Source organism: Pyrus communis, chromosome 13, assembly GCF_963583255.1.
Source record: "Pyrus communis chromosome 13, drPyrComm1.1, whole genome shotgun sequence".
In the NCBI taxonomy this organism is placed as follows: domain Eukaryota; kingdom Viridiplantae; phylum Streptophyta; class Magnoliopsida; order Rosales; family Rosaceae; genus Pyrus; species Pyrus communis.
This window is the reverse complement of record NC_084815.1, coordinates 3,596,137-3,620,485: the sequence shown is the minus strand read 5'-3', so window position 1 is coordinate 3,620,485 and position 24,349 is coordinate 3,596,137. Positions and strand designations below refer to the sequence as shown.

Here is a 24,349-nt window from a genome sequence, read left to right as displayed (position 1 = left end):
ATTAGTGGATTAATTTCACTTAGGATGCCTTAAATGGCACAAAGCCACATTGAATGTCAAAGGGCACGAAGTTGCATCAAAGCCCAAATGGCATAAAGCCGATACAAATGGCATGAAGCCATATCAAATGGCACGAAGCCGCGATAAGTCTTAAATGACATGAAGCCACGTCAAATATCAAATGGCACAAAGCCACGACAAGTCTCAAATGGCATGAAGCCATGTCAAATATCAAATGGCACAAAGCCACATCAAATTTCAAATGGCCCCATCAAATTTCAAGTGGCATGAAGCCACATCACGTCACAAATGGCACAAAGCCTCGTCCTGCTCCAATGGTTCAAAGTCCTTGCCCGCACAAGCTAAAACTACATAAGGCATCAAAAGCTCCAAGTGACTCAAAGTCCTCGCCTGCAAGAGCCTAAACTGCACAAGGAATCAAATGCTCCTTGCTTGCACGAGTTGAAACTGCATAAGGCATCAAACCCCAACAAATACAAAAAGAACTACGAGTGGCTTATCCCTCAACGAGGGTACGTAGGCAATCTAGGGCTCGACCTAGGTGCAGTCGCAAAATCAAATAAACACCCAAATCCCCAAGTTACGATTTATTCATACTGGAATCACAAGGTTTTTCCTTTTTAACAAAGGATTGTAATTAATAGACGCATAGTCTATAATGGGTCGAACTCAAATTAATAAAACCCTCTTCGAAAAAATGAACGAGGGCGAAATTATGTCGAGTGAATTATTTGTTTACATATTGTGTACAAATTTTTGCTCAATAGTGGGAAGATGTGGCGCCACGTGGATATCACAAATACAATCATATAACGACATGTGGATTAACTTTAAAAAATATTTTTTTATTTAAAACTAAAAATGATATTAGTAAGAAAAAGACATTTAAGGCATGATTGAAATTTTGCTGCTCCCACTTGCGGTAACCGTGGTGATGCTCAATGTCCGTGATGAAGGGGTCAAAGTGGATAGGGTTGTGGTGGTGGAGTGTAGAAGCGAAGGTGAAGTTGGATCGGAGCCTGAGGAGACAGTAGCTAAAAAAATTTTAATTTATTTAATTGTTAAATTTGAAGGTATTTGTGTCTATTTTAAGTGAAATTTTAGATATATTTGAAAGTTTTATAAAAAGTGACATTTTTGAAATTAAGAGTTAATTTTTTGCTATATTTGATAAATACTCCTCTCTCTTTCCCCCCCTAACAAGGGGCTCTCTTTCCAAATTGAAGCACTCTCGCCTGACCTCGTTGTTCAGTTTCTACTGGACGACGATGAAGAATCCCCGACCTTACAGAGAGTCCTTGAGAGGCACACTGAACGACCTCTACGGTTTGATTTCTCGCTCCAGACAAATACACTTACAACAGAGTGGACTGAAATTATGCTAATTGTAGTAATATAATTGTTTTCTTAACAACATTTGAATGCATAACGAGTTTAACTGTTATATGTGTGTATATATGTATTCATAAAAGGATCATTGGAGAGGAATGGGAAAGTGACCTCGTATTGACCGTTTTGTGGCCATGTATTGATCATACTGTGACTGTTTATAGTTCAATGTCTTTGTCATCGTATTGACCATTTTGTGGCCATGTATTCATCATACTGTGACTGTTTCTAGTTCAGTGTCTTTGTCATGTTTTGGCCCCAAACTATAACGTTATGGTTAATAAATTAGGGTTATCGCTCATGTTTTTGCCCTTTTTGGCCCTACTCTATGGACCACTATATTGTCAAATACATGGTTGCGAGATGGCTCAAACAAAGGCATTGTCCTATCTCGCTCAAAGAATGGTGCGGGATCCCTCTTAGAAGGAGCTCATATTTGTTTATACTTAAATTCTGAGAGCCATGATTAGAATTCAAAATAAGACCAGTCCAAGTAGTCAAGCTTTCCATTTTTTCATCTTCTTGATACTTGGATTTCTAGCAACCCTGCTTCTGAAAAAATGCATTCGTTCATTTGTTCTCAGATATCAATGTGGATGACTGACAGAAGCTGCTTTCGGCTTATGAGCTTTGATGTTGTTAACGGACTCGAATTGATTGCAAACATTCATGGAATAGAACAAGCTGAGGATTATTTTAACAATATTCCAAAACAACTGAAAACTCTCGAGGTTTACTGTGCTCTACTGAACGGCTTCGCTCATGCAAAACTTGTGGAAAAGGCTGGGGACGTTATGCAGAAGATGAGGGATTTAGGGTTTGCTAGGACACCGTTGTCCTACAACATTTTGCTCGATTTGTATTATCAGATGGAAAGGCTGACAAATTCAATGTTTTATGAGTGAAATGGAAGAGAGGGGCATTGGTCTTGACAAATACACTTACGGCAGAGTGGGAATCCAATCCCAAGGTTCCTAGGGATTGGGATGGTTATGTCAATGAAGCAAATGGTTATACGGAAGCACGAAATGTGAAAAAGGCATTGGCAATGCTAGAGAAGGTTGAGAAACTGATACCCAAGTTCTAAAAGACGGGAGTGTATGTTGGATAAACGATAAATTTATACACGTTAATAAATAATAAATGCAAATAAATAATTAAACAAAGTATGAACAAAACGAAATAATATTAAACAGACAAACTGAAGATCGAGGTTTGCGTACATCAATGGACATCTGCTTAACCAGGATCAATGATCTAAGTCGATATTTCAGCACCGGAAGACTAGACTTTTGGGGAATATATTTGTGGTTCTCTCAATACGAAGGTTTGTGATCATAGAAGGAGAATTTATTTTTTTTATGTTCTAAATGTCATGCATATGGATGCATATAAGTGTAACAACCTTGGTGTATAATAGAGGTCTTTTGATAACAATTTTTTATTTTTTTGAATAAACGATATTGTCTTAACTAGAGGGAGGGATGAGTTTAGCCTCATAATGAGCTAGCAAATAATGTGGTTTAAATTTGCATTAGACGAGAATCGAACTTAAAACTTGTCACTTACATTTTGTTTTCAATTATTATTATTTTTCTTTAAAATTAATTAATTTTTTTTTTCAGAACTTTAAAAATTAATAACTGAAAACAAATTCAAACAACTAAAACCTGAAAACTGAATAAACGGGTATAAATACCCGCCCGCAGCCGACGCACTAGTGTCATCATAACAACCAAGCTTCTGTCCAAAACACCGCAAAAATGGAACAAAACCTCTCCGCCCAAACCCTCCCCAACTCACTCCCCAACCACCGGAACGTCGCCTCAGACGACGACGACGATGCACCGACCCTAAGCCTTCAAGCCCTAGAAGCTCTGAAGGAGTTCCTAGGCGAGCAAACCCAGTCATCACCCGACACCGCCGCCGAGAGCCGAGAAGCTGATTCGACTGGTCCTGCTCTGATCGCCGAAGACTGGAGACTGAGTCAGTTCTGGTATGACCCCCGGACCGCCCAAACCCTAGCCCAAGAGGTTCTCACTCTCTGCAACTCCGCCACCGCCTCCGCTCGGGTCGCCTGCGTGGCTTGCCCCTCACTCTACGCCTATCTCAAGGTCCCTTCATCTTTTCAATATCTGGGTTTTTATCAAATTTTTAATCTTTTGTTTGATACGACTGTATTGGGAAGGAGCGGATTTGAGTTAAGCCACACAATCGACCCGCAGTAATTTCATATTGAACTTGCCATTCACGAGAGTTGAACTTGACACGTGTGACTAGACCGTAGTACTAATGATTTTGGTTTCTTTATTTTTTCACTGATTTTTGGATTTTCAGAATGCTGATTCCGATGTGTCTGTACAACTGCTCGAGTATGACAAGCGGTTTGAGCAGTACGGCAGTGATTTCTCGTTCTACGATTACAACCGGCCTGAAGATTTGCCATTGGAGCTGAAGAATGCTTTTGACATTGTGGTTGCTGATCCTCCTTACCTGGTGAGCAATTGCAAAATTATGATTCTTTTATGTCTTTTGTTCCCATAGTGTTAGTTAATCTTTTGTCGCTTCGGTTTGGTGAGTTCAATTTGTATCACCGATTCATGTTTGGCTATATGTGCGTTCTCACCATGGGATATGCTGTGTGTGTTATGTGCAAAAGAATCTGAATCTTCACACAGTCCGTAAGAATTAAGATCGAGCGTTCTTTTGGGTTGCAGTCGAAATACATTTTGATGATTGTATGTACTGCGTTTAGTTACCGCATTGCTTTTCTACATCTGTTGTACAGACGCTGAGTCCAGTTGCATAGGTGGGGCATATAGTTTCATCCACTTGCTCATTTTCCGTTGGATTCAGACTAATTAGATTTGGGAATACGGTTTTTCAGACAAATTTAGCTGTGAACTTGTGGTATTTTGGCTGTTTTGATGGTTGTGAACATATTGCTTATGTAGCATAACTGGTGTTTACAGAGTCAGGAGTGCTTGGAGAAAGTCGCTCAAACAATTTCATTTCTTGCACGATCAGAAAAATCTTACTTGCTTCTCCTCACAGGTAAACATTAGTATGTATAATTTTGTAAAATGCAGTAAGAGTATTGTTATTCCTACACAGGCTAAACGGTAATAACTTCTAGAATACAAGAATAATACATTTTAAATCAAACAATGTTGTTTCTTGCACATTTCAGCTGAGTGCATCCAACTAAATTGTTATATGACGACTTGCAGGAGCTGTGCAGAAAGAGAGAGCAGCTGAACTCATGGGATTGCATCCATGTGGTTTTAGGCCTCAACACTCTAGCAAACTAGGAAACGAGTTTCGTCTGTTCACAAACTATGATCCTGAGACGAGATTAGAAGGGTGGGAGTTAGAGAAGTAGGAACTCTGTATTCTCTTGTGACCATAAACTGGTAAGTGACGATTGGCCGGTGAAAATTTCTTTCTTCCTTCGCAATAATATGTAATGGGAAGTCTACGTTTGCTGTATTATATACATATACAAATTAGCATATGCTAAGAACGCGGTTAAGATATGCATGCTTAATTCTGATTGAGTTTGTTGTGAAATCTGAACACTATCGTACTTTTTACGATCATTGGGAGAGGCAATTCTATTAATGTGTAGCAAGGTCATATTAACCAAATCTGAAAAGTTACTGTGTTTCGATGGGTGCAGATTCACAACTCGGCATCAAACTTTATTGCCTGCAAGGCGTAGACGGATACTAGAAAGATGTTGGCGGAAGCTCTCATATTGCATCAAGACAAGCTAAAGCAGAGCAGTATATTTTTTGCCACTCCTCCAGGCTGTGTTTTTATCTCTTCTTGTTTTCTTCAACGCCCCACCCAACTTTTAAGCCGAACTTTTATTTGCCAGTTTTGATTGCATTGTGCACATTTCTTGAGGATTTCATGCTTCTTGTATCTTTTGAGGATAAAATTCCACGTTGTTAGAAGTGCTCTTTTGAAGTGCGTTAAAATTTTATAAAATTCCACCTTGCTCATGAATTGAGGCACCTTTGTCTTTGGTAAATACTAAAAAGTGCTTTTGTAATCCAATATTAGCTGTTGTTCTACAAGCACTTTCATATTGGAGTCAGTCTCGAAGCTTTTTTTAACGATAACATATTGATCGTTTATTAATAACTCAACAATAACATAATAATCACAAACATTGATATAATGACAATATAACAAGCACAGACCGCGACCGTTTCTGCAACAAAATGTCATAAAGTGATCATTTCTGCCAATTGCCCTCTATTTTTCTAGATGAGTCGGCCAAACCGAAGAGCACCCACCAGAGCATAACAAATTATTGTGAATATATTTCTGTACGCAAAATAGAGGCAATTCTCACTGATACTCTTCAAATACGGTATTCATACTTACAAAATTAACTAGGAGATGTGAGTTGAGTAGCCTTGTTTCATGAAGAACCTCAACAATTACAATTTTTTACATTTGAGGCGGAGTTACGAGACCCGAAATTAAATGACATGACACCCTAGCGAGATTCACAATCTATACAGAACAAGTTCAAAACAGAGCTACCAGTTCAAATATTCCATCTACTTCCGCGATCATTAACCCGTTCTCCCCAAGTTTTTGCAAAACACATTGGTTAAGAAAGGGTGTCCAAGAAACCGGTAGCTACTAAAACGGTTGAAAAGGGTCAAGAGAAGAGGTTAACGACTTAATGTGTATCGATTTTGTCATGGTTCACCGATATAAACGATAGTCTTCTTTTGGAAACCTTGGATCTGTAGCACCATACCTCAAATGCCTCAGTCAGGTCAGGATATTGAATATGTTCGTTCTCCAACCATTCGGTCAATATCTCCGCCTGCTCAACAGATGGGAGTGCAAGTATTATGGAAACAAAAGTGGATTCCAAGGATTGCCACAGTTCACTATCCATCTTTAGCGTAGGAGCATCATCACCGGTAGTTGTGGCAGAATCGATCAGTGGTTTCGCAACCCTCACAAAAGGAAGCCACACCTTTACCATATGAAGCCGTTTTGCAGTTGGCAAAATCACAGTGCCGTAACCTATTGCCTCTAGAATCTTTGCTGCAACCTCAACAACCCTAAGCTTTGTCTCAATCAGTTCAGTTGTCGGCCTTGCTTGCTTTACAACCTTAACTATTTTATCCGATGCATCCATCCAATTGCAGACAAGTTCCCTCATAATTTCCAACTTAGTTAAAATCTGGCACGCCCACAACAGATCTGATAAAAACGATTGAAATGATTGCATCTTCCCTCCATCAGAAGATAATTCTACTTCACTTAACAAAGCTTCTAATAGATTCTTAAATCTTCCATATAGTCTCTTCACACATTCTTTCACCTCGGATTTAATCTCATCATCGGCTGTTAGGAGAGGGGCATCATCGTCTTCAGTCAGCATGTACTCAAGCTGCTCCTGGGCAGAAGACTTGAGATCATTCATGATTGGAAGAGGGGACGATGTGGCAAATCGGATGGTTGACAAAAATATCGCCATGATTGATGAGTGATTGACTGGAAGAAGACGGGCAAGAATTGGCTCCACTTGTGATCCCAGCCGTGGTATGATCTTTAAAATCTCCTCCTCCTCAGACTCTTCCCAGGGAACTGCTTCCAAGTAGTTCACACAAGCAGTTACAATTTGTGGGCATCCAAGCTTGACAGCCACCTGGAGAATTCCAATGGCGTTTTTTACACCATGCCACAAGTCATCAAGTAAGCCATCTACTATGATGTAAAAAAGGCGGAGAACACTGACATGGTGGTCAAATTCTGATTCTTGGCAGTATACGTCAACGCAGTTGCGTGAGTCAAGAATCTGACATGTTGGCCAATTTTCAGAGAGGCGATCGGCGAAATACTTGCTCTTTTCCATGAGGATCTGGGAATGACAATATAGCCGATCATCCCGCCCATCCTCTGTGCGTATCCTCACAACAACATCACTGGTTGATCGGTCCCCAATCTGACTAGGAGTACGTGTTTCAGAACTCTGAAAGAAAAGAATGTTAAACGAATAGAAAAAAATAACAGACTAACAATACGAAAACAGAAATAAGGATAACAATCACAAGAACATTTAGAGTTGACATTGCTTGGGAAACTTACAAGATACTCCATTGAAGCATTAAGCACTAACGACTACACCTTGAACACATGTTTCGATCTGTACATAAACATGATTAGCAAAAATGTTAGCGAATTCCGTCATTAAATTTCCATACAGACTTGATATTTTTACAAAATTACAACGATCGTTTTCCTTTTAAGTTTGGCTTGAAATAGTAACAATTATCAACATATTGAGCTGATTATTGCAAATTGGGCCATAAAAGAAATGAAATCACACCATATGAGAAACATTATGCGACCCAAAAGAGTTGAATTGTGATATTCTGGGACACTTCCCCGAATAACCAAACCATTTCATTATTGCCAGGTGCAATAAAACAGCCGATTGCACATGAGTTCTTGCTGCATTTCAATTATATACCAGTTCACAGGAAAGCAAGACAAAATCCAACTGATGGCTCATCGAGCGGACAATCCATGTACTTCTAACTAACCAACTTAAATCCAATTCTCAACTAGTTGATGTAGATACTTCTTAAAATCTATATGCTCGTATCAAAGTAAGATCTGCAGATCAAACTCTCCCAAACATAATCTAGAACTCCAACTGATCGGAAAACACGTCAAGTAATAAAACAAACAGAAACAGAAAGAAAACATTTAAAGTATCTTTGGGAGGCTAATTCTACTTCAAGCATAATTAGCTTCCTTGTTTTCACTTTCCAACAACCAACATTCTATCAAAATCGAACATAAACTAATACGTCATCAAATTTAAAAAGAAGAACAGAAGAACAAGAAGATGAAAACTAATGCATACATAACTCAGCAAACGAGGCCATAACAGGAACCGGGAACACAGTTTTACAGAAACTCATGCATACATAACTTACGATGAAATATAACTACAAATTAGATTACAAATTTGATCTATATTTGACAGTACCTTATTTTTTTTCTTCCCAATATTACATACATTAGGATAGACATGACACAAAACTGATCGCAATGGCATTCTAGGATTCATATTGCTGACTCCACTTAGTGGAATAAGACTTTATTGTTGTTGCGATTGTTGTATTACATAAATTAGGGTAGCGCTACGTTAATTTTTGTCAATTGATCTTCTTCAATTCGGGGCGTGTGAGAGGTAAAAATACGTATGTTGAAATTAATGTAAGTATTGGGACTAAACCCATATGTTTCAACAACATAAATTTACAAAATTGAGATAAGAAAAATAAAGGGAGAAAAAGATATAAAATATTAAATTAATCGCCTTTATACCAAAGCTTGTGATTAAGAATTCTTATTTAAATTCACAAACCCAACTAAAATTTAAGCCTAATTCTGATTAAAGGAAAAACATAAGGAATAATTAAAAAGTGAAATTTATAAAAAAAAAGTGAGTTTGATAGTAAGTAGCAGATGCAACGAGAATGGTAAGGTATCGGCGACAGGAAGTGCAGATATGGGTGAGAGAAGTAAATACTGACCTGGATGTTAGAGTTGCGAAGGAGAGTTAGAGGACAGGAAACTGGCGCCCGGAAGGGTGTGCTGAATCGCTGAGCACAACGGAACGGCGCAGGGCAAAGGGGAGAGAGAAAGAGCCTGTAATCAACTTGGTATTTTTTTTTTAATTTTTTGGCCGCGAAACTCGTGTTTTTTAGATTTCAATAATGAAAACAATTTATTAAAATGTAATACTCATCGGCTTGTCTTTCTTATTAGGCAAACTCCAGTCCATGACGTAAAACATATAATTCTTCTTTTATTCCCCTAATCCGTTTCAACCCAAGTTTTAATTTGGATCTAAATCTAAAACCTAAAACCTAAAAAAAAAGCCAGATTTAGGCCAATATTGTGGTGGAGGCCCCCACCCACACGGATATGTCTGCCACTTGTTTGCCAATAAAATTGAGCCTAATGGCTCTTTTGGTTGATTAACAGCTCACATTCATATGAGTTGTTGGTTATTCAACGGTCCACATTTAATTTAGTTAATATTTTTGTTTTATATTTATAAATTTATTGAATCTAACGACTGCAATCAAATATGATCAAATATAACGGCTCAGATCTAAATTCAACAGTCAAAATAATTATAAAAAATTATTTAGCTAAAAAATTCACCCAAAAACTCTATAAATAGATGTATATTTGTTGAAACATCCACTGACACACTCCGATCGAGATCAGGGCATGCTGGTCGTCACGTAGCATTGACGTAACCATGTGCACAGTGCGGAAGCTAATAAAATAATAATACGAATAAATAAAAAACCAGCTTTACACAAGGTAATAACGAATAAACGTTGCATATCACTTTCTGGGAAAAGTATAAGTATATAGGTATATATGGAAAACCAAAAGCCCACTCACTGGTATGTAGAAGGGTCGTAACCCCCCTGTCTCGAGTGACCACGCTCGTCCTCGGGATAGGTACCACCTATATGCGAAACAACTATAAAAACGTTAATTTTAAAGCACATAACCAACCTTAAGAAATAACTTCTCATACAATGCTCAAATGGGGTGTATGAATACACCAACGTGATCTACTCAACCTCAGGAACATACCCATATTTTTAGAAAAAAATTTCACCGTCACACGCGCCCCCACACGCCGGCCACGCGCAGACACATGCCTGGCACGCTGACGGCGTCAGTTAACGCCGTCAAGAATATTCCGTTAACTTTAATGGATTCCGTCAACGGCGTTAGGAATATTCCGTCCAAACTGACAGAATATTCCGTTGTCTTCTCCGGTGAGGCTCCGGCGCCGGAAAATCGGGAAAACTTCAAATCGTGATATCTTCTTCGTTTTTCAACCAAATTTCACAAAATTGGTACCAAATTGAAGCTTACAACGAGAGGAACAAGTCCATACCACTTTCAAGTGCTAAATCCACGAAATCTCACCCTGAAAACACCACCAACTCCGGCCAACCTCGAAACTCACGATCCCGACGTCCAAAACCTTCAAACGAACCACCCCGAGCCTCCTAAGGACCTCACCAAGCTTCCTACAAGCTTGAAATTCCAAAAAACATAAGAATTTACGTGTGCATGAATAGTGCCAAAAATCGGGTGTCCCGAGTTCGACGTGAAAACGAATGTATCCTTACCTGAAATGGGTATGGTTGAACTTCTATGGACCTCACGAGCATGGATATGGACTTTGTTTCTTCGATCTAGGAAGATTACAAGGGTTTTGGGGTATGTCCGTACAATGGGAATGAAAATGGGGAAGGGAAATGGCACGGGACAGGGAAAGGGTGAAGGAAATGTGTGGTGCAAAACCAGCCACACCAAGGTCAAAACAACCATACAACGTAAAAATACACTAGGGGCAAAATCGTCTTTTCACGCGTACGTTTTAAAAATTTTCGGAACGGGCTGTCACATCCACACAAAACTCACTTTTCTCTTACAATTCTTCCAATTTTTCTTTCTATCATCTTCCAAAACCATGTGTTTGCTCATGTGTCTTGTCTTGTGTTTATACATCTCTATTATGTTTTTCATATTCTTCTATAGTATTTCATGTGTCAGTTTAATAATTTTTCAATGTTTATCGGAATTTAAATATTTTAGGTTAAAATGTTCATAAAATTAATTTAGGATAATCTACATAATTTAAAAAAAAAAAGTTAATTAAAAAAAATTAGCCTAAATTCATTCGTTAATAATCTGAGGCTAAAATTTTAGGCCAAAAGGGTTTGAGCAGAAAAACTGTTTCTGGGTTAAAACCTAAATTTTCTGGGCTTAAAATTTTAGGTTTTAAGCCAAAGGTTGGAGATGGTCTTACTATGGGTGGGTTAAAAAAAGGAAAAAAAAAAAAATAAGACTGAACATCGAACCAAAACCTAAAAATCGAATTGGAAAAGAAAAAACCGAACCGAACTGAACTTTATTGGTTCAGTTTCGATTTTAGAGGTTCAAAAATTGAATCAAACTGAACCAAACCGATTCCTCGTGTATTATGAATTTATGCCCATGATGTTTCTTTTGTGAAATTTTATTGACAAGTTTGAAACTAAGCCTAGGCTTTTGTAAGGACCATACTTGGTTCATTTAGGGAGGATATTCAATTGGTTATAAAGAAATTTTTTGGAAGGCTTTGGAACTTGGAAAAGCTTCTCTATTTTTTTGCTTTTGGAATGGCTACAGTGATCATTTTTTTTTGCAATTGAAGTTGTTGATAGAATATGTAATTGTATATGTATAACTAACTTGCCACTTTTCCCATTTTCTTATCATTTTAAATTCCATATTAAAAAAAAAATCAAGTTTTATAAATAAAAAAAAAATCAAAATCAAACCAAACAAAACCAAACCCAGAAAAATTGAACCGAAAAAAAAAATTGAACTGAACCAAAGTTTTGGTTCGATTTCAATTTTGACAAAATACCGAACCGAATGAAACCGAAAACACCCCTAACTATTACTAGCATATTGGCTTGTCTTTACTATTACTTACATATACCCACACGTTTTGTGTGAACACTTTACTTTTTTTTTTTTTTTTTTTTTTTTTTTTTCTGAATCATTTTGTACCTGAAACCAAAAAGTTCAGTATGTGATCTGGGATCCATATGCCTTTGTTCTGTAATCCTAAACCGAACCAAAACAGACTTTATATATTTAATATTAAATTATATTTAGGAATTATGTGGAGCGTTGAATTTGGTTGAGAATTAATCACTAACATTTCATACATTACCTGACTCTCAACCTCACCTGAGTCACCTCACTCTCACAGTCTCACTGTCTCTCTCGTCTGGACTCGTCTCCTTCGCCAACCCAAAATCGAGCTTTGCTTCACAACACACTCCAGTGGCTTCCTTCACTGTCCCTTGTCCCAAGGCGTGCTGCACCCCAGTTACCCGCCTCGGGTCCTCCCCCCAGCCGTCGCAACTGCATCAGCACCTATTCTCCTTGCAAAATTGCCTCAATCGCTGCCTCATTCCATATATGTAGATTTTTGGCCTTCGGGTTTGCTTAATTCCGCATACCCTTTACTTTTTTAAGCTTTGTTTCTATAAATTTCATTGCTTTTTATGTTTCCATGCTTTAGTTTTGTATTTTGCTCAAATGGGTATTGTTTGTATTGGTTGTACAATTTCATTTCTAAAACTTCTTTTAATTTTTTCAAACCGTGCCGAAATATCGAGATTTTTTCGGAAATCTCAAAATTTGGGTTCAGTTTGGGTCACCCATCCCGAAAAAGATTGGTTCGGGTTTCGGATTATGCTTTTGGGTTCGGGAACCCGACCCGCCCGTTTTCAACAATTCGAGTGGAGAAAGACGGTTCTCGGACATTGGAAAGTTCGAGATCCCCGCACAACACAAATGCAAAGCGATTGTCTCAAAACCAAGTCACACACAGAGAAAGACTGAGAGCAAGCAAGAAAAATGAGACCCAACATTGTTTCCGAGGTAAAATCTCATCTCCGATCTACCCCTCTTTCCCCTTTTTTCTATTTTCCCGAGAAAATTTCAGTATCTTCTCTTCTCCTCCGTTTGGTTGCCGAGAAAATGCGGAACTGAGTTAAAAATGATACCGAAATTTTGAATTTTGTGTTCTTTAACTGCAGAATGAGGTAGATATTGAACTGTGGACTTAGTTGCCTTCAGCTTCCCAATTTCTAGTTATGCTTTCTGAATTCTGAGTGACAATTTCATGCTCGAATTCGATTCGGTTTTGTTTGTTGTGTTTAGCTTCAGTATCAACTCTGTTTAAAATTTGGGAAACCAAAATTCGCTTTGATTAATTTTTTCCTAATTAAAATTATGCTCAAATTAGTGTTTAATTCATTCATTTATGGTTACTCTGTGTGTGTGTGTGTTTGTTTGGGTTGTAGTAAGTTTGAGATTGATTACATGTTTGGGTGTATATGTATAGGCGGGACTGCAAACTAGGTTGCGGCTATGGTGGGAGAGCATTCCTTTCCTTACTTCTGCAGTGGTTGGTGTGTGCGCAACTATTTACTTGGTTTGCCTCCTTGTTGGATACGACTCCTTTTACCAAGTATGCTTTTCGCCCTCTGATGTTGTATCCAAATTCCAAGGTAAATTTTTTCATTGTCAGTGTGGAAATCTGTAGTTATTAGAAAGAAGGGGAATTTCGTTACCCTCTTTCCGGTAGTCTCTTCAAAACAGTATTTCGTTATATCACGATCGTTGTAAACCTAAATATTGAGCCTTTTTAAAAACAATCATTGGAAGCCTAAATATTGAGCCTACCTTAACAATCCGTAATTTAGTGCCTCTAATGTCAGGCTATGGCACAGATCTTTCGGTCACCTGCCTGGCCCATTTTGAACTCTAATGGAGAATTTCTACTCATTTTTATTTATATTTTTGTTTCTCCACACAAAAGCTTAATCTTGTTTAGGTTAAATCGTCTGTATAAACTATATGCGGGGGGATTTGCTCTGTTAGTAGAAAAAGTAATATGCCTTAACTGATTTCATCTCATGGTCGTCAACCTTTGGTTCTCTTTTTTTCAGTCTACAGGATTTTCACCTCCATTATCTTCCATGGTTCAGTGCTGCATGTGTTGTTCAACATGATGGCATTAGTTCCTTTGGGTTCTGAGTTGGAGAGAATCATGGGAACTGTCCGCTTATTGTACTTGATCATTCTATTGGCCATAAGCAATGCAGTGTTACATCTTCTAATTGCGCTTTTGGTGGCCTATAATCCTATTCACTCTTATCAGTACCTCATGAATGAATGTGCAATAGGCTTCTCGGGAATCTTGTTTTCTATGATTGTTATAGAGACAAGTCTAAGTGGACACCAGTCTAGAAGGTATTTATTTTATATGACTTTTCTGTTGCCTTCGCTTAAGAGAGAATTTTTCAAATACTGTCTTTCTCTTACCTAGAATAGTTGTTATTTTTTATAAAAGAAGAATTAGATATTTTGAAGCTTTTTGTGTGATTATACAAACGGGTGCACTAAATTGTGCACATGTGTATAGATGCACTTTTCAATTGTTTTCCCTGTTTTCGTTCATTCCTCGACAGTGTATTGGATTCTACTAACGCACAAACAATTTTTGCCCTGCAGTGTGTTTGGACTCTTTAATGTGCCTGCTAAATGGTAATGGCAGTAAAATGCTTATGCCGTGTTTAATCTTATTCTTTTACATTGCCATATATTTTCTTAATTATTTGACATTTAAATCTGTTTCAGGTATGCATGGATCTTGCTGGTAGTGTTCCAAGTTGTTATGCCAAATGTTTCTTTACTGGGACACCTATGTGGCATTTTGTCAGGCTTTGCTTGTATGTTTTCTCTCATTCTAATCTCCCGTTTTCTATTTTGTTGTGTCACACAAGGAAGTCGGTGATAATGTTTTGTGTTGGCTTTGCAATACAGATACTTACAGCTTATTAAATTTCCTCATTCCGGGAACATCCTTCTATTCTAAAATTGAGGCCTCCTCATTGTTTGTAAGTAAACTGCTTTTGATGATTCATCAATTTGGAAATCAACTATTGTTCGTCTTATCTAATTCGACTTATGCATTTATAATTCATGCATTCCTAATCTTATTCTCTTTAAAACTTTGTGCTTCCAGTCAAGTTGTGTGAGGCGGCCTAAATTTATTGTGTGCACTGGTGGGAATCCTTCAGCCTTCATCCCTACATATTCAACCCAAGGTACACCATCTAGGTAAGTATATTTCTGTTCCTTTTACTTTTCCTTGACTGATGAATTTTGGTAATTCGATTTCTTGAAAGACTACAGTTATCAGTGTTATAAGAGTTGTAAAATGATATATTTTATTTACCAGTGGATTCTCTGCTGGAAGTATCTGGAGAAACTTGTCTCCGTGGATCCCACGTAGGGAAACATCTGTACAGGTATTGCGTCTTTCACCTTTTGAGGATGTAAATGTTGGAAACCCTTTACTTACCGACCCCCTTGAGGATCCATATTCTAACATCAAAATGTCACTGTATGTTAAGAGTGTTGTGCCCTTAATTCAAACTTTGAAGTACGCACTTTGTTTGGTATAAATTAAGTGACTAAATTTGATGACTTCCTATTGCAATAATGCAGTCAGCACAAGACGGTCACAGGTTTCCTGGGAGGGGAAGAACACTTGGATCTGGTCGAAGTACTGTTTCTGATGCAGATTCAGAATCAAATTTACAGGCTAGACTCTTGGACAATAGCAACTCAGAACGTCCATCAGATGTGGCAGTTATTGGTACAGGACAGCAGTTATCTGATGGAAGGTACTAAAAAAACTTAATGCATACTTATGGCTTAACGAGTTTTGGGCATCTTTCACTAGCATTGCATTATTCATTCCCTAGATGTTTACATCTACTGCCTTGTTTTCATTTTTGTAAATAGTTTGCTTCACTAGTAAGAATGTTCTCAAAGTTATGCTAGTAAACGACGTAAATCTACAGCAAATCCTAAGCAGTATGCATTTGGCTGGAAATGGTACTACCTCGGTTCCTCTTATTTTCAGGCGGGCAACACTAAATAGTGCAGCAGCAGAAATTCCTGTACACCACCAGGTTTGTCTCTTTAAATAATCGTTTGGGTTTTCCTTGACGGTTCTTCCAGTCCATCTGGATTAGTCTCTAACTTGTCTTTCAGATGCAGGATTATGTTGCTTCTGAAGAAGAAATCAAAAAGCTTGTGTCAATGGGTTTTGAGAGGGTAAAATGTTAAACCGTGCTGTATTTCTCCTTAATCAAATGAGTTAACTATCCCATAGTACGCATTTTATTAGCTGCATTGATTCATATTGGTAAAGTTAAGGGATGCGGAAGTTTGCTATGACATACGTTACCACGCATCAGTAATGAGTTTAGTTGATGTTTAGCATTATAGTTCATGCTTTCTGTTATGAACATCTTCTAACGACGTCTTGGTAATGGGCTACAGACACAGGTAGAAGTTGCCCTAGCAGCTGCAGATGGGGATCTTAACGTGGCAGCGGAAATTCTGAGCCAACAGGTCTGTCGTTTGAACTTGTTTGTTTCCCACGGGTGTTGAGAGTTGAGATTTCGTGTTTTAATTATCGGGATTGGGGATTATTGCAGGGCTAAATGCAAGCAAGCAAGCAAGCTAACTCATTGACATCCCAAAGATAAAGGATCACGTTTATGTAAATTTCCATGTCTGCCTACTGTATATTGTTTTACACCCGTACAGTGAATATTTGATTCGGGGAGAAAAGATTGTGAATATGGGATATGACTACACACACTGACATAACATCTGTTAAAATGAAAGCATTGAAATGGTTTACAACATTGCTGTAAAATCTACCGAAAATCGACTTTCTCTGGTTTCTTCCTTCTTGAATGCTTCAGCCGTGCGTGGACTGCGACTGTCGGCTGTTGATGTGCGCGCTCTTCTGCGCTCCCCAATGATCCACGTCCAACAGTTAATCGGCTGGCGACTGCCCCTTAGCAATTTTTAGGCGATTGTCCTTAGCACGCCTCTAGGTGATGCATCATTTGCGTAAGGAGGTTCTTAACTCACTGGATTGCAATAATAAATCATTCTGCTTGTAATGTCCCCCTGAAAGCTGATCAAATCAAACTAACAGAGAGAAATGTGAATTTGGTGGCTATAAATGAAATGAATTTGGGTATTTTCTATTTTTTTAGTGGTACTCATTTTTACGTCTCACGCATTCGTTGAAAATCACATCGAATGAATTGAAGAAGATTCAATGGCCAAAAGTTAATAGAAGATACAATGGTTAAAGATTAATAGAAGATTCAATGGTCAAAGATTAACAGTGGTCTGATCACTGAATAGTTGAATTGGTTGGATTGTTGAATCATTGAATTGAAAGAAATCAATGACGAAAAATTAACAAGTGTGAACATATTTTATTATCCACTTTAATGGTAAAGGAATGATTTCCACTTACAGGTGATATTTTTTCACAAGTGAATTTTTATTTCTTAGGTTCGATTTTTGTGAATTGTGAGTTTCTCCATTCCCAGTGGAGAATCCCCTTGTTGAAAATAACCACGTTACCATTGTGAGACTTACTTATAAGGTCTTTCCAATCAGGACATAGACAAACCACAGGTGGATCTAATAGTTGTTCCAAAGGTAAAGTGAAATCATAACAGGCTTCCTATCTAATAGTTGTTCCAAAAGTAAAGTAAAATCACAACAGGCTTCCTCATACCACCAAACATATCGTACGAGAGATTCCACCCAATATCTGAGCATGACTCTCTCCACGTAGAAGTCCCCTTCACCAATGATTGGCACCTCGATAGCTACTAAAATGGGAGTCTCTACCACTGTTTTAAAAATCCCCACTTAGCGCTGTCTCTAGACCCCGTCTTGTTCCCTATGTTTTCATTATGTTCCAATACTTCATAATATATATGTCATTGTATTTTGTAGTTTATGATGAAATTATATATATTTTAAGTATAAACAAACACTTATTTACATGAAATATAATAGATTTACTTAAATCTGCCTAGGCGGCTAGGCCCCAGCCTACCCCCTAACTAGCATCTAGCGTCTTTTAAAACCTTGATCTCTACTAGAAAGGGCGAGTCGGCCAATATTTGAGTGAGCCGCTCAATTGTTTCGCTCACTAACAAATTTAAGAGTTGCTCTAAGAGATTCACCTTAAACTTGATCGCAAGATACAAATTTTCTTTCATCTATAATCTAAAAATAAAATATCATTCCCCTATGTTATCGATATATATATATTTTTTTTTCTTTTCTTTTCTTTAAATTATCTTCAATATATTTTTTAAATTGTCCTCAACATACATAACCCTCGCATTTTATTTCTTTTTATCGTGATAAAAGGGAGTACAAAATACACCCTTTCCTCACTTGTTCTTATTCTATGCAATCTTACATAGAAATCAAAGCAGCCGAACAATAGTTAAAAGGGTTATTTTCCTGCAGACTCCTTTGGTGGTTTCACGATCACAACTGGGCATGTTGCATGATATGCACAATAGTCACTCACACTTCCTAAGAACGCCCTGCACCCACCAAAAGAAATTATACAAGTCACATAAATAGCTCCGATGATAATCCAAGATTGATGGCAAATGATTTCCATACGCCTTTTTCTCATTCTGCACACCTTTTCTCTTTGGTTATTTGATTCTTCTTTTACTATTCAACCCAATGGCAAGAACAAACAAAGGTGTGGGGAAGGAGACAACGATGATGCTGCGGAAATTATTTCCCAGATTGATTTGTACCGTTTTCGGGTGATTGTTAATGAAATTATGTGTGCTCACCTTTTGACCATGCCAAGGCCACGACTACCTACGACAAGAAGATCTACATGCATCTGCTCTGCGGCCTCTCAAGTCATGTCCTTGGGATCCCCACCTAGAAATAGAGTTTCTGCTTTGATCGGCACGACATATAATTACGATACCCCTTAATTAATTAATACCACCTATGCATCAGAAAGATATGCAATAGCCACTAAACAGTTGCACATTTACAGATGATTAAAATGTACGAGGCTAACAACACACGTAAATATTATGTGAAATAACTCTGGCATTTCATTTCTTAATGAATAAGGAATTACAAGCAGGTTTATATACAACTTGGAAAATAGTTTAGTAACTAATTAAACCTAGTTAACTCACTAAACTAGTATTAGTTACATGAACAATTGTAACAAACTTATAACAATATTACAATTAACTATTATGTATCTCTTTACACCGCCTCAAGCTGAACGGAGGAGGGCTGAGTGAAAGCTTGTATTGTAGATATTGAAACCGAGCTTTGGAAAGAGACTTGGTATGTATATCAGCAACTTGTTGCTAAGTAGTGATATATTGCACTCTGAGCAGTTTGACAATAATAAGTTCACGAATGTAGTGGTAATCAATTTCCACGTGCTTTGTGCGAGTATGGAAAACTGGATTGGAGGCCAAAGATATGGTAGAAACATTGTCACTGCAAAGGATGGAGTGAGTTGGAATGCCACATACACACCTAAGTGAGTTCAGTCGTAGTGTGTGCAAGAGATCGGTATTCAGCAAGGTAATGATGATCGATTTAGAGATCGCTTTTACACATAGGAGAGAGAAATGTTTTGTCACTCAATTGATGATCGATTTAGAGATGCTCTTAGTTAGTAGAATATTGTTTTTAAACACCTTTATTTAATTACAATTGCGTAATGATTAGGTTAAATCAAATTGAATTTCATGTTGCTGAATGACATGTGACTTTTCATTTTTGTCAGAACTGATATATGATTTTGAGTAATGCTACGGAGATTAAATTTGCGAATTAAATGATGTGTCACCAATAAAAAATGAATACGTTTATCAATGTTTAAGTAATAATCCAATCATCAATTTCCATATCATTTAGTTTACAAAATTTAGTCTCCTTAGCAAGACTCATATAATTTGATGTTAAATCGCTTCAAAAACGAGAGGAGTGCTGTTGTGAAAAGTTGGAGTGCGAAAATGATCACCTCATTTTCTAATAAGAAAAGATGTAGATATATACATTGTCATTTTGGCGTTCGCAACCTATATACCATGTTTCATGTTAGTCTTTTTCTCTTTCACTCATTCCATGTCTCGTGTTTTATCGTGTTTCGTGGAAAAATACCGAGGCATATGTACATTGGGAATTATGTGCAAGGTTAATACATGCAAGTTAAAAGGAATTCGTGTCGTGTCTAACATCTGTTAAAATGATATCAAGCAAATGTTTTGCAACTCAGCAATGGGAACTAAGGTTTACTAGAGCATTGGACTAGCAAAATAACAAATCTTAGATTGAAAATGCTTTTAGAGAAAACTTTTTGAAACCAATCTTTAGTAAAATTGTTTTGGAACTTAAAAATATTTTCTCTAAAAACGTTTTCAGTCGTTTAAAAACACTTGCCAAACAAACCCTTAGTTATCAAGCTGTCTGGAAAATGAAAATTGAAAACAAACAATCTGTTAGTCTTTTCAAAGAGAGAAATGTATGTCTTCGATAATAACAAGAGATAGGAATAGAGAAGTATTACAACAAGAGACTTTTCATCTCTTTTCTAAAACGCGAATTTATTTCTTGAATTTAAAATTTGAGTCTTTTTCTAATTTTATCTATTCCCTATCTTTTTTCCAACTTATCATTTTTTTTTTCTTTCAACAAAAGATATTATTTACACTAAAAATGAGAAGGTAGCTCTAGTCTCACCATATGTTAACAATAATATAGTTCAAATTTGCATTTGGCAAGAATCAAATCTAAAACCTCTAACTTATAAGTGAAGAAAAATACTACTAGACCGTAGTACTAATTGGCGTCACCTGCATGTTTTCAATCTCAATCATCATTATTTCCTGTATTATTCAATGTTCGTAAAATAGTGAAGGAAAATCCAAATTAGTAAGTAAAATATTATGGGCTAAGTTAATAGGCCTCATCCATGAGCAACTAGTTAATGGACCTCAATCATAAACAACCCGAAAAAGGGTACTATTGTAATATAATCATCAAGTAAAAGCTCTAATTCGTTCATCATGTAAATTGCTCTTCGAGTCTACCCTAACTCTGCCTTGTCTCTTTCATCGTTTCGTCGCCGCGGCCAAGAATTGCAGAACCATTTCGAGAAATTGAGGTATACCCCATTCTACCCCCAGTCTCCCTCTCTAATTGTTTTCTCAGTGTTTTTGCTTTTAGGTTCATCTTCCTCTCTTTAGCTTCTTGTTTTGTTGTAGCAAGTAGCAACACAAAGAAAACTACGGAATCCTGATAAATTTGGCCTTTTTAGTTGATATTTTATTGAATTTGCATATGTTGTGAAATTTTAATGGATCATGATATTTCTCAATGATTTTATTTTTGGAAAATGCCATTAATTTATGATGCTTTGCCCACTTTTCTCTAATGATGGTCAATAAAAAGTTATGGAAAGGATAAAGCTGTACATTAGACATTCTCCACCCTTGCAAAGCAGGGAGCCTTGTTATCTTGGGGTTGCCTTATTTTGGTAATTGTAGTTGGATTTTTGTAGATAGATTTGATCATTTTTTTTTTTTGATAATTTTTTTTTTTGTTGAATTTACGTGTGTTGTAGCATTTTAAGTTGCTTCTATGCAATTTTCATGCATCATGATATTTTTCAACGATTTTATTTTTTTGGGGTTTAATGTTTGTTCTATGTTTAATTTTCATGCACTGTTATACTAAAAACAATATAAATCATAGAACAATATCATGATGCATGAAAATTACATAAAACAAACATTAAACCCCCAAAAAATAAAATCATTGAAAAATATTATGATGCATGAAAATTGCATAGAATCAACTTAAAAATGGTACAAATTCAACAAAAAAAATTTATCCGAAAAAAAAAAAGGCCAAATCTAACTACAAAAATCCAACTACAGCTACCAAAAAAAAAGGCAACCCCAAGACAACAAGGCTTCCTGTTTTGCGAGGATGGGAAACATCTAGTGTACACAGTTTTACCCTTACTTTGCAAAGAGACTATTTTCACAAATCAAATATGTGACATTTCGATCATAAAAGATAAACCCAAAGTGACTATTTTTTTTCTCTGCTACAAAAAGGTTCCCAGGTCTTAAAAATTATCCTTTCCATAGCTTTTGTATCGACCATCATCAGAGAAAAGTGGGCAGGGCATCATAAATTAATGGTATTTTCCAAAAATAAAATCATTGAGAAATATCATGATCCATTAAAATTTCACACATATGCAAATTCAATAAAATATCAAATAAAAAGGGCCGAATTTTTTAGGATTCTGTAGCTTTCTCTGTGTTGCTACTTGCTACAACAAAACAAGAAGCTAAAGAGAAGAAGATGAACCTTAAAGCAAAAACATTGAGAAAACATTCAGAGAGGGAAACTGGGGGTTAGGGGTAGAATGGGTATACCACAATTTCTCGAAAGGGCTCTGCAAGTCTTGGCCGCGACGACGAAGCAAAAAGCAAGACGCGCAGAGACAAGGCAGAGTTTGGGCAGACTCAGAGAGCAACTTATAGGAAGAATGAATTAGGGCTTTTACTTTATGACTATTTTTACGATAGTACCCTTTTTCAGGTTGCTGTCCATTTACTGGTTACTCATGTATGAGGTCCATTAACTTGGCCCATAATATTTTACCTACTAACTTGGATTTTCCTTCACTATTATAAGAACATTGAATAATACGGGAAATAATGATGATTGAGATTAAAAACATGCGGGTGACGCCAATTAGTCCTTCGGTCTAAAGATATTTTTTTTCACTTGTAAATTAAATATTTTAGGTTCGATTCTCGCCAAAGGCGAATTTGGACCATATTATTGCTAACCATTATGAGAGTAAAGCTACCCTTCCCTTTTAATATAAATAACATCTTTTGTTCAAAGAAAAAAATAATAAGTTGGAAAAAAGAAGGAAGATAGGGAATAGATATGGTTTATCAAAATTAGAGAAAAGACTCAAAATTTAAAGTCAAGAAACAAATTCGCGTTTTTAAAAAAGAGATGAAAGGTCTCTTGTTGTAATACTCCTTTAATCCTATCTCTAGTTATTATCGAAGACATACATTTCTCTCTGAAAAGCACCAACATATACGCTGTTGACTCTTCGCAAACAACTCACACATTCCCTAGTCCATATGTGTAGTATTTGATAAACAAATCAATAAAATTTCTTCACTACTACTTAGCATTGATGGATATGGAGATAAATAACAAAAATTAAAAATTGAAAATCTAAACAATTATGTAATCAAATTTAACAGTTAAATACTCCAAACAATAAATGATATGTAGCATTGAAGCCACACCCATAAATTATATAACAACAACAACAATAACAAACCTTTTTCCCACTAAGTGGGGTCGGCCATATGAATCCTAAAGCGTCATTGAGCTTGGTTCTGTGTTACGTCTTCCGTTAAATCCAAGTACTCTAAGTCTTTTCTTATAGTCTCTTTCAAAGTGTTCTAGGTTTTTCTCTACCCTTTCGTCCCTGAACTTCTATCCCGTAATTGCATCTTCTAACCGGAGTATCAGTAGGCCTTCGTTTCACATGTCCAAACCACCATAACCGATTTTCTCTCATCTTTCCTTCAATTTCGGCTACTCCTACTTTAACTCAGATATCCTCATTCCTAATCTTATTTTTTCTCGTGTGCTCACACATTCAATGAAGCATTCTCATCTTCACTACACCCATTTTATGTATGTGTTCATGCTTCATCGTTCAACATTTCATGCCATAAAGCATTGCTGGCCTTATTGCCGTCCTATAAAATTTTGCCTTAAGCTTTAGTGGCATACGATAGTTACACAACATGTCGGATGCACTCTTTCACTTCATCCATCCAACTTATATTCTATGGTTGAGGTCTCCATCCAACTCTCTGTTCTTTTGCAAGATAGATCCTAGGTAGCGAAAGCGATTGCTTTTTGGTACTTCCTGATCTATAATCCTCACCTCTAACTCATTTGAGCCTCCGTTTACACTAAACTTGCACTCCATATACTCTGTCTTTGACCGACTTAGGTGAAGACCTTTACATTTCAACACTTCTCTCCAAAGGTTAAACTTCGCGTTTACTCCTTCCTGAGTTTGCTCCTTCCTGAGTTTCATCTATCAACCCTATATCGTTTGCGAAAAACATACACCAAGGAATATCATCTTGAATATGTCCCGTTAACTCATCCATTACCAATGCAAAAAGGTAAGGACTTAAAGATGAGCCTTGATGTAACCTTACAGTTATGGGGAAGCTTTCAGTTTGTCATTCATGAGTTCTTATGGTAGTCCTTGTTCCATCATACATAACCTTTATAGTTTGGATATATGCTACTCGTA

General features: G+C 36.9%; 3 protein-coding genes and 1 pseudogene across 5 annotated transcripts; 3 read left to right on the top strand and 1 right to left on the bottom strand.

The window, feature by feature from the left end:
* The first annotated feature begins 913 nt into the window (after positions 1–913).
* The window catches only part of LOC137713428 (pentatricopeptide repeat-containing protein At2g20710, mitochondrial-like), a 28,358-nt pseudogene continuing 4,922 nt past the window's right edge, over positions 914–24,349 (top strand).
* Positions 3,126–5,421, top strand: LOC137712656 (uncharacterized). The gene is made up of 5 exons (XM_068451776.1): positions 3,126–3,524; positions 3,748–3,906; positions 4,383–4,464; positions 4,641–4,823; positions 5,090–5,421. Exons 1-4 carry the CDS (start codon positions 3,174–3,176, stop codon positions 4,790–4,792), a joined length of 744 nt encoding a protein of 247 aa, XP_068307877.1. The 5' UTR covers positions 3,126–3,173; the 3' UTR covers positions 4,793–4,823; positions 5,090–5,421.
* LOC137712654 (BTB/POZ domain-containing protein At3g05675-like) lies at positions 5,668–9,120 on the bottom strand. 2 transcript variants are annotated; one of them, XM_068451773.1, is made up of 4 exons: positions 8,994–9,120; positions 7,534–7,591; positions 7,184–7,417; positions 5,668–7,093 (listed from the first exon to the last, which is right to left on the bottom strand). In XM_068451773.1, the coding sequence occupies exons 2-4, from the start codon at positions 7,543–7,545 to the stop codon at positions 6,110–6,112; spliced, it is 1,230 nt and encodes a 409-aa protein (XP_068307874.1). In that variant the 5' UTR covers positions 7,546–7,591; positions 8,994–9,120; the 3' UTR covers positions 5,668–6,109. The 2 variants fall into 2 exon arrangements, with proteins under 2 accessions (XP_068307874.1, XP_068307873.1); XM_068451772.1 differs by having other exon boundaries at positions 5,668–7,417.
* LOC137712655 (rhomboid-like protein 15) lies at positions 12,272–16,790 on the top strand. Of its 2 annotated transcripts, none has more exons than XM_068451775.1 (13): positions 12,272–12,939; positions 13,406–13,571; positions 14,013–14,316; positions 14,578–14,610; positions 14,704–14,795; positions 14,890–14,963; positions 15,092–15,186; positions 15,308–15,377; positions 15,577–15,755; positions 15,998–16,046; positions 16,135–16,191; positions 16,420–16,491; positions 16,578–16,790. In XM_068451775.1, the coding sequence occupies exons 1-13, from the start codon at positions 12,916–12,918 to the stop codon at positions 16,581–16,583; spliced, it is 1,221 nt and encodes a 406-aa protein (XP_068307876.1). In that variant the 5' UTR covers positions 12,272–12,915; the 3' UTR covers positions 16,584–16,790. The 2 variants fall into 2 exon arrangements, with proteins under 2 accessions (XP_068307876.1, XP_068307875.1); XM_068451774.1 differs by having other exon boundaries at positions 16,129–16,191.

Bases quoted from the DNA above. Each gene is read 5' to 3' on its own strand.
- LOC137712655 (XM_068451774.1), top strand. From the start codon at position 12,916: ATGAGACCCAACATTGTTTCCGAG. The intron at 14,796-14,889 runs GTATGTTTTCTC...TTTGCAATACAG, and splicing joins CATTTTGTCAGGCTTTGCTT to ATACTTACAGCTTATTAAAT. The intron at 16,192-16,419 runs GTAAAATGTTAA...AATGGGCTACAG, and splicing joins TGTCAATGGGTTTTGAGAGG to ACACAGGTAGAAGTTGCCCT.
- LOC137712656 (XM_068451776.1), top strand. From the start codon at position 3,174: ATGGAACAAAACCTCTCCGCCCAAACCCTCCCCAACTCACTCCCCAAC. The intron at 3,525-3,747 runs GTCCCTTCATCT...TTGGATTTTCAG, and splicing joins CACTCTACGCCTATCTCAAG to AATGCTGATTCCGATGTGTC. The intron at 4,465-4,640 runs GTAAACATTAGT...GACGACTTGCAG, and splicing joins TTACTTGCTTCTCCTCACAG to GAGCTGTGCAGAAAGAGAGA.